The sequence below is a fragment of the Hylaeus volcanicus genome, chromosome 5 (genome assembly GCF_026283585.1).
Source record: "Hylaeus volcanicus isolate JK05 chromosome 5, UHH_iyHylVolc1.0_haploid, whole genome shotgun sequence".
NCBI classification, from domain to species: Eukaryota; Metazoa; Arthropoda; class Insecta; order Hymenoptera; family Colletidae; genus Hylaeus; species Hylaeus volcanicus.
The window spans coordinates 28,808,871-28,818,871 of NC_071980.1; the positions used below are offsets into that span (position 1 = coordinate 28,808,871).

The 10,001-nt window shown below is 47.9% G+C and overlaps 1 protein-coding gene across 8 annotated transcripts in view; it reads left to right on the forward strand.

Moving 5' to 3' along the window:
* LOC128877190 (focal adhesion kinase 1) overlaps nt 1-10,001 on the forward strand; it is a 34,710-nt gene that overhangs the window by 15,780 nt on the left and 8,929 nt on the right. For 3 of the 8 annotated variants that reach the window (XM_054124296.1, XM_054124295.1, XM_054124297.1), the window contains exons 2-5: nt 2,262-2,620; nt 9,159-9,304; nt 9,418-9,593; nt 9,718-9,849. In XM_054124296.1, coding sequence (XP_053980271.1) covers nt 2,538-2,620; nt 9,159-9,304; nt 9,418-9,593; nt 9,718-9,849 — 537 coding nt within the window. In that variant the 5' untranslated portion in view covers nt 2,262-2,537. Of the gene's footprint in view, nt 1-2,261; nt 2,621-4,311; nt 5,801-9,158; nt 9,305-9,417; nt 9,594-9,717; nt 9,850-10,001 lie in introns of those variants that run through there. The other 5 variants (XR_008457204.1, XM_054124294.1, XM_054124299.1 and 2 more) reach the window with 4 other exon arrangements.

A 10,001-nucleotide genomic window follows, 5' to 3' on the forward strand; every position in this document is an offset into this window, starting at 1 on the left:
GAGAGAGAGAGAGAGAGAGAGAGAGAGAGAGAGAGAGAGAGAGAGAGCCTCGACGGGTGAATCTAACCGGGGGAAGGACGCCGGGCGTCGCGGCGCAGGCTGCCGCACCCAGCAAAGCGCCTGCTCCCCTTGAACCGGCAAAACGTATACCTGACGCAACCCGAGGAGACGTCGAGCGCGCGTCGTTCTCCCAACACGCTGTTGCTAGGCGATAAGTTCGCGACTCGCGATATTAGCCGGGCAACCGTCATTACGCTCCGCGTTGTCGCGCGTCTTCGAATCCTCGCGATCCAAGGTCACCGGGATTCGTCGATTTTCCAAATTTTCACGAGCCCAGTTTCCTACAAACCCCGATTCCTTCTGTTCGCGCGTCCCCAAAAATCTCCCAAGTGATCATCCTCTGCGCTCTCGGGTGGTGGTTTCTCGGTGTCGCGGTCGGAACTTCGCTAGCTGTAGGTGTTCCCTGTAACGTTCGCGAATCGTAGGCAAGCGGCAGAAGAAAGCTCGCGTGGGAATTTTTCGTCCAGAATCTCGAAGAATCTCTGCGAAGAGTTTCAAGGGATCGCCCTACCGCGGCAGGAAGTTGCCGAAGGTGAAGTACGAACCAGCGAGAGGGTGACGAGGAGTGGAGGAAGATTTCGAAGCGCTATGTCAAGGTTGCACGACCTTGGTTCGGTCAACGACCACGAACGCCGGCTTCGCGAAATCCCCGCTACGGGTGTCCCCTTCGAGCTTTCGCGCAACGTCGACTGTACGTCGGGCTAATTTTTACTTGGATCGGTACTTTTTTCTTCAAATTCCATCGATCTTTGCGTCTCGGTGATTCTCCTCCGTTCTCGGCTACGATCTTTTAAGACCGAGGTCTCGTTCCTCTGTCGACGAAATTCTACGGAGATTTCTTTTTCAAAAGTTCTTTCTCAAAATAGAAAGTTGTATTCGCGCGACGATGGGTTAACGCTTTGCCGATCGACCTATTTGTACGCGGTATGCGACAACACGCTAACAGTGATGGGCAAAACCCTAGGCTTCGAATAAATCCGAAGTTTGCTGATATCTTTCTCCCGTTTCCTCTTTCGAACATTTTCCAAAGAAGGAAACGAGACAAACGTATGGGAAAAATTAAGATTTATTCCAAGTCTAGGGTTTTGCCCATCTTTGCACGCTAACGCGTCGAGTCTCGTCTTCTCGTTCTTCTCGCTGTATCGCTACAGTGTAAACCGACCTAATGATAAGTCGAAAAGCCGTATTTCCTTCCTCGATGAATGATCGTTTATCGTGGTAAGAACTCTGGTCGAGTTTCAATGGACAAAGGTGTCTTGTGATTGTTGGAAAGTACGTGAGCCGAGCACGTGGATTTCCCAGGGGTGAGGCGAATGTACTTTACGGTGTAACTTTACGGTGTAACTTTACGGTGACCCGAGAAGGTCGGACGTGCGAGTTTCTTTAAGCCGGACGTCGCGATCGCGAATATCAGCGAACGTGTCCGTGCGATCGTTGGCCAGAGATCCGATCGAAATAGGCGTCGGACGAATAGACCGGAATCGGCGTCGGACGATTCGTCGGAAGGATTCCGTGTTTACGTTGTCTGGGGGAATTTACGCGACAGACAGGACCGGAGGGCGAGGGGCACGCGAACGGGGCCAACGGTGCATCGGGATCGGTCAGCCCTGCGGGAACTGCAGCGAAGGCGGTGCCTCCCACGTTTGGGATAGGTTAGGTCTGGTTAGACGTATATAGACGACAAACACGCGAGATTCTTATCGATGGAAGTTCCTTGCGAACCGTGTGTCACGGGCTTCCGACGCGCACGAGGATGAAACAGCCCTTCACGAACTACTCACCGCGAGACCGCGACGCTACTCACGGCGTTTCCAGAGTAGATAGCATAAACGATGCGAACGAAACTCTTCCTGTTTAAGTTTACATCTTTTAAATTTGATTTTTCTCGACCTCGGGAAATAATTATCTCGTAAAGAGATAACCTAATAGATGACGAACGCCAACGAGCGGAATCGATAGATGATCGATAGGAAACTCGCGTAAGAAAGATCGCGTCGCTTCTATCTCGTAACTCGTTAACGGACGCAAACTAGACGAAGCTAGACGCGAACTTAAATGTTTTCCGGCGCACCTGTCGCCAAGTATTTTCCGTGTATTCAACGTATCGATTCGAAAGTAACGATACGTCGCGTGCACCGGAAAGGGAAGAAACCTCGTCGGCGAACGAGAAACAAGTATCGAGATCTCGTTCGATTCTGCAGCCTTGCGACGTCCCTAAATCCTGCCAGCACCGGCTACGGAAGGAAGCACTCCGCTTCGAAGAATACGCTTCCTTTGGACCGTTTGCCGGATTCGATGCTATCGCGAGAGTGAATCAACAGCGAGAAGACTCGACTCGAAGTTTCGGACTAGTTTGGAAATCTTTTCGCGAACCAGTGCGCGTCTCGACGTGTTGCGAAAAATACGTATCGATGAACACGGTGACCAGTGGTGGGTGATGATCGGTGAGCCACTGTTACGAATGAAGTGGTTTTAGGATGATGGTGGAGCGTGTCGAAGATCATCTCTTCATGTATCGACGTCCCGTCTACCGGGTCTTCCAGTACCTCGAAACCACCGAGTAAGTACTATACACCGTCGAAACCAACTATCCAAATATATAGCTACTTGTTACCTTTCGATCCTCGGTGAACTTATACTCTACGAGTATCACGATAATTGGAATACTTTTTTTAATGGACACCGCAGCCTGTTTCCGATATCGCGAGTATGCCCGTCCGAGTATAGGAAAGCAAGCAAAAGCGAAATCGCATTTCCTTCGGCATCGAATCGCATCGAATCGAATCGAATCGAATCGAATCGAATCGACATAATAACGCGCGAGAGCTTTTGAAAAGTTGGCTGGGATGCCCGTCCCACTCCTCGAACACGCCGGGTTATCCAGCTGTTCGGATCCTCGGAGATGCGGAACAGGCGTTTAAACAAAGGGGTTGGTTCGTTTGAGAAGCGCCCCCAGCAATGGCAGTTTGCGCGCATAAAGCCTTTGAAAATCCCTTCCGTTTCGGGAACGAAGAAACGCCGCAAGGGTGAGGCGCAAAGCCGAGCCAAGCCAGCCGACCGTTTTGCGCGGAAAGCAGCTTCTTTTTCAGGGTGGCGTTACGTCGATGCAGACGCGGTAACCATGGCGAAATTGCCCTCATCGACCACGTACTCTCGGTAACCGTTGCTAATTGGCGCTATTAACCGAGCTACGACGCCGTACGGCCGATCGCGAACCATCGCCTCGTTAGACTTATCTAATTTTCGAATCCGTCGGAGATTGAAATGTCTGCGTGTTTTCCGGCGCACGGAAAGAACTATGACTCGAGATGCGAGCGACAATTTTTATCTAGACGTTAGATTATTCCATTATTATTTTGGAAATTAGGCAAAAGAAGCGAACACTAGTGCGTCGCTCTGAAATAGGGATTTTCATTCGGTTAAAATAAATATCATTTACGTTATATCAGAGATGGGCAAAACCTTAGGCTTCGAATAAATCTGAAGTTTGCTGATACGTTTGTCTCGTTTCCTCTTTTGAAAATGTTCCAAAGAAGCCTAGAGTTCTGCCCTTCGCTGCATTATATACAAAAACGTTTACCGGAAATAGAGAAACGATATTTAGAGCTTATTCTTCACCTTTTCAGTTTTTACACATTTTCATCCGTCATTCTACCACCTGACTTTTGTCTTATATCTATCTACCGGCACTTGGTGCTGTCTCGCGAAATATAAATGAAAGAAATTCATTTTCTTTACACAGACATAAAATTGTCTCTTCTCCGCGGGAGTCGCGTAGAAACCATCGTCGCATTAGTCGAATCGTACCGGGAAATTCGCTTCTCGGTAGCTGGCTAGACGAAGAAGGTCGCAAATGAGAAAAGTTCTGTCGGGAAACTCGGACCGAACCGTGACCGGAAACTTTCCGAAAGACATCCGAGCGATTCCATCCGCAACTGACACCGCTTGGTGGTTTTTAGTCGAGCTTTGTTTCGCGTTCCCGTGAGAGAACCGACCATTTATTCGCAGCTCGAATCGACTTACGTTATCGAATTAGACACGTATTAATAAATATACGAGTGATCAACGAACGAATGTTATTAACCAGGGGAGAGTAAATTTCTCGGAAATTCCTCGGAAAACGAATCGGTGCCACGTTGACCCTGGAATTCGAAAAGCAAGTCTGTAGGTCTTTCCGTGGACGTTCGAGGTTCAACGAGCTTTTAAGCCTCGAGAGTCGTAATTTTAGAACCTAGAAGGACCACCGTCGTTCGTATGGTACGTCTGGCCTACCCAGGACCTACGAACGATCTTCCCAAGAGATCGACCAATGAACGTCGATCTCGGAACGATTTACCACTTGGAATAATCGTCTCCGTGAACCTCTTTAATCCCGCGCCGTGATTACGCGTTTCCAAATTGTCTCGAATCGATCGAAACGGAATGGTTTGAGCATCGAGCCGGTTAAAAGTTCTCGACAATTTTTTCGCTGGTCACGGCGATTCGAACGCTTTCCGCGTGAATTAATCCCGGCGATCGGCGTCTCCAGGCAGTCTGTTCGTTTCGACCTAGAATACCCAATCACCGTGTTTATTTGCGTCGTAATTACGCTAGCCGCGTGATTTTTTTTCAACGACGTCCCACGCGTACAAGCTATCAGAGACGGAAAGAGAGTCAGAGGGAGATAAAGCGATAGGAGAGTCGAAAGAACGGTCGCGAAAGAACCCAGAGGAGAGGCGAGAACGGCGAGTTGTCCTTTCGACGCGTCGCGTCGATCAGTTTCCGCTCGACGGCGGACAAGTGCGCACGCGTGTCTACCGCGAAACACCGACTAGGGCGAAAATCGGGACAAACTTCCCATCCGAACAACATTTTCGAATAACGAATACGTGGAAACCAATTCGGATTGATACACGACCGATACCGAGTCGGGAAATTAAACGTTCGGTTACTGTTCGATTGATCGTCCGATCGAATTCTATCCATCTCTGGTGACCGTATCGTATACGTACCACCGACGCGGGCACGGCTTCCCGGTACCCCCGAGATGTGATTCGATTTCGTAAGACGAGATCCATGCGACCGTTTCCCTAGGAGAGCACCGATCGCGAGGATCGGGACCGGAGCGGAGCGTTCGATCGAGTTGGGAGTCGAGTTACGCGAAAAAATCCAACGACGGATAGACAGAGGCGGTGACTATGACGAGACTCGTCGCGATCTCGGTAAATCGATCCCTAGATCGGTCGATGGATACTCTCCCAGTCGCGATTCCTCCCTCGAGAAACGGTGAACGCGAGCACTCGGCCACGGCATTCGTATCGAAGGCGCGCCCGCGTCGAGTGTGGTGATCGTCGAACTCTGTCTCGGCGTCGAAGATCGTTATTATATATTACCTAACAAAAAGCGATCCGACGACTGCCGCGAGTCGGTTATTCCGAGTTAGAAATCCCTCCGGTAACAGAGAAATTTATACCATGAACTCCGAGAGATTCTGAGAAGATACCGAAACAATGCTGGAGTTGGTGGAACGCAAGGCCAGCGGGATCTCGTGGCCGACTTGTCGCAACCATAATCTCGAGTCGTTCGGCAAGGATCCCAAAGGAATTTTCTTTCTCAAGCGGGACAAGGGTTGCGCGCGGGAAAAGCGATGGAGAAGAGAGAACGGAGGGTTGCTATGCTCCCTGGGGCAACTAGGCTGCAACGACTCTTACAGCCCCGACACCCTGGGCACGTGGAAATTCCACAAGGTGTCCAGAACGAGGTAAACGTCCTCCGCCGACGATTTTCCGCGTCGACGAGTCGTTCGCGTTCGCTTTCTCTATCGTTTAACCCTCCGACGCCGGTGCTGGCTCACTTTTCCGACGTTAATTTCGAAGTCACGTTCCTCTGTCATCGAGAGTCTCGAGCCATCGAGCAACTCGATCCGTAGCAATCGGCTATCCTCGTTCTAATTTTTAGCGACAGAAACGTTTCGAACTTCATTGCGAGAGAAGTAGTTCTCGGGACAAAATATTGTCGAGTTTCGGCATAACGAGACAACGAGAACTTTAATAAATGACAATTAACTTTACGATGTGTAAAATAGAAATGTAATTAAATGTAGCTTCGGAACGTCTGCATTCAATAGCAACAAAAAAAAAAAAAAATTGGTTACGAGACATTATTAATACGATAATAATATTTGCGTGTAGAAATTTTATTTCAAGCCTTCTTTTGTAACGCGTATGGACTTGGATTTCCGAGGGTTAAAGATGACCCGAGATCCGCGCCCGTGCTCGCGATTTTCAGCGACGACGAGTACATTCCGCGTGGCCCGTAACGACCGTATTCGATTCTCGTTATTCCTCCGACGACGCCAAAGCGCAATAGAGAAAGTAATAGTGAAAGGTAGGGTGCGTGGGCGAGAGTCGCAGGTGCGTGGTGGGTTCTGATCGCGACGCCGCGCCGGGTCAGGGACGGAGACCGCGAAGTATCCTCTCCCTCTCTTTTACTTCCTCTTTTAACCGAAACCACCCTTCGCTCCCACGATCGACCGTCTCGCTTTTCAAAAATCACCGTTTCGAAACGAGGCTACGAGTAGAACAGCGGCTATTCCTACGCGCAACTCAGCTAACAGCGAGTAAATATTAGGTTGTCCAAAGTTTCTTCCATTTCATTAACAAGCAAGAGACGTACATAAACAATATCCTATGTGTCCAATGTTACATTATCGAATTCTGTACGATTCGTTTTGCTCCGTTACTGTTACGACATTGACATCTAAGAAATTAGGATGTCTATGTATATAAACACTGCTACACGAAATAACCGCGTGCAAGGCACGAAAGAAACTTTTGGGACGACCTAATAGATTCGTCGCGTGCACGACTCCCTTCGCCAAGTGCTACCCGTCGAAGTATCAGACTTTTTTTTTTTATTTAATTAAGCAACTACAATCGATCCTCATAGAGAATTATAAGCAATTAGGTTAGCGTGTTACAGTAGCATGGTTTGCAAGTTTCAGTTACTTACATTCTAGAATTTACTATTTAGCATGATTGGTTAATTAAATCTATCGCAAAGTTCTATAGGGTACTATCTTTTCGATCTACGTACTGTAGTGTCTCCGAGTTGGGTGACGAGAGGATTCAAATGAAATTTCTTCTTTTATTGCGGTCATCTTTAAGTCACGATGAATTACTTCATCGGTAACATACCAAGGTGCGTTAGAGTACCGGTCTTAGTACTTTAGATCGGAGTCTTTGTAGAATCTCGATGTTAAGAGTTGCTCGCAGTGGCGAGCACAATTGTATCCCATAAGTCGAAGCATCAGATGCCGAAGATATACGTATACTTTTATTCCCGTGGCTCGTGGCTCCTCGTACGAGTGCTTCGTCCCTGACCAACAGCATTCCTTAGCCGGACAACACTCGTAATATACATTTGCGTTAATAGCTGCGAAGCAAATGCTACTCGGTGAAACGGTTCGACGACGTATTCGAGCGTCGTTGTTTTACGGAAACGACAGCCTCGTCGCGACGCGACCGACCCAACGCGACGCGTAAACTTCTTCTGGAGACGAGTGGTTTCCGTGTACGATGTCGTACGGCTATTCGATGTAGTCGGACTATCTACGTTTCACGAACGAATGAAATAAAGTGCTTCCGAGTACGATCGTTTACGATTTTTAGTGGGACCATTAAACCCGATGCGACTCTTTTATGGATTTTCAGTGGGTTAATTTCAAGTTGCCTTTCGATAGCTTTATAACTGCGGTTGAATGACGACTAAAACGAAATCGGCTAGCCAAATCACCGATTAGCTAGAAGGTTGAAACGATGTTTAAGACTTCAGTTTCAGCCGTAACGAATAAGAGAAAAGCTCGTTTCACTTTGTATAATACGTAAGCGTGTCAGTAACATTTTGTACAACCGCTTGCATTCATCGGCGCGAGATCAACGCTCGCGCGACTTCGTCCGTGGAGCTACCGCGTCTAGAGCAAGCGTTTCCCAAACTATGTATCGCGATAAATAAATATCGCGTATTCGTAGCGTGCATCGCTCTCGTATTATCGTAATTTTTCCTATCGCTTTTAATGCACTGATACGAACTGATCGAATAATTCGCCGGGAAACGCTATATTTTTTCGGACATCGCGTTGTTTCGATACATCGCGATTAAATTGTTTGGGAAACGTTGAGTTCCGACGGCGACGTCTAATCGGAGGCGAACGAACGAGACGTTTAGTATTAGGTCATCGACCGTGACGTCACCGACGTCCAACCTTCTTCGTGGAAAGTATGACGGATTCGGATCGATTCACCTTCGAAGCTTGGGAATCGATCGGGTGTCGGTCGACGATTTTGCCATCGCTAGATCGAACGATAAGTAACATTCGTGTTAATCCGGCTCGGAGTAAAAGGCATCGAACCGTTCGATCGATATCTTTGCTCGAACGTGAACGTTTTCGTATGTATTTTCTTTTATCGTCGAATCTTGTGACATTTAAAAATACCGAGCAACGATCACCTAGGCCACAGAGAGTGCATGGAAACGGCGACCTCTCCTCGAACAGTCATGTTCGCAGGATGACGAGCCATCTCAGAGAAATTATCAGACCTGGATCGAGGGGAATACGGACGGTGTCGAGTAGTCTCGTAGCTAACAGTGGGACAACTTGCATGCATCGCGTTCAGTTATTGAAAAGACCTCTTCCGTGGCAGAAAGGAAAAACGATTCTCTCTCGAGGAAGGATATTATCGACCACGTTCGATCAAAGGTGGCGTAAACCGATTAAAAAGTGACAACCTTCCGGTATTATTCGTTCGTTACGATTAGCTAAAAGCGACACGGTCCCGTTACGATATTTAAAGTGCACGAGCTTCTTCGAGTCTCGCGTATTATCCGTGCTTTTCCAACGACGAAATCCGAAGAGAGAACGGGAGGTTCGAGGAGAAATTCTTTCCTCCATGGGCCGGTAAATAATTAATCCTCTCAGCCGGGCTTCCACGTTAAGTTGGAACTAGCGCGCGCCGAGGTTTTATGAGATAATGCATAATTGACGTCCTCGTTGACGGTGTCGTCGACTAACAATAAGCCCGGCTTCAACGACCGTTTTTCTTTTTTCTTTTCCATGACAGCCATGAGGGAATGAGCACTGTCGTGGGAGATGGAGGTGGAGGCGGCGTTGGCGGTGTACAGGGAAGTGGCGGCGGCAGGAACACACCACCCCATGGATCGCCCACCCCCATGGATAAGGCAACTCTGAAGGTCCATCTGCCGAACGGTAAATTTCCAGTCAAAATTAATTCGAACTTGATTGAAATTAATTAATTTTAACGCGACCGAGAACATCGGCCATCGATCGTCTATTTTACACTTTTTCTCTGTATCTTTCAGGTGGTTTCAACGTCGTTAAATTCGGCGACGCTATCGACGTGCGTGGTATCATCTCTCTGGTAACCAGCCGATTGGCGATCGGCACGAGGCACTATCGAAATCTCTACGCGATGAGGCTGCATCATCCTGGATCGGGAGAGAGCTACTGGCTGCATCAGGACACCACCATGTACCAGGTACTTTATTTTGGGCCGCTAAAGCTACCAAATGGCATAAAGAAGCATTTAGATTGGCCGTGTAAACGAAAAGTTGGCTGCGAATCGGGTCTGTTGAATTTATACTTGTTTGTATGTTTATCAGGTTCAAGAAAAGTACGAGAAAAGGCACCCACATTGCGAGTGGAGGTACGAGTTGAGAGTACGGTACCTGCCGCAAAATCTGAATGACCTGTACGAGAAAGACAAAGTGACGTTCTTTTACTATTACGATCAGGTACGTTCGCGTAACATCTGTACTTCGTACTGCATCGCACTTCGGATTTGTAATTGTAAATTACATTATATACATTTATACACGTTATATACGTTACATACATTTATATACATTATATACCTTTATGTACATTATATACATTATATACATTT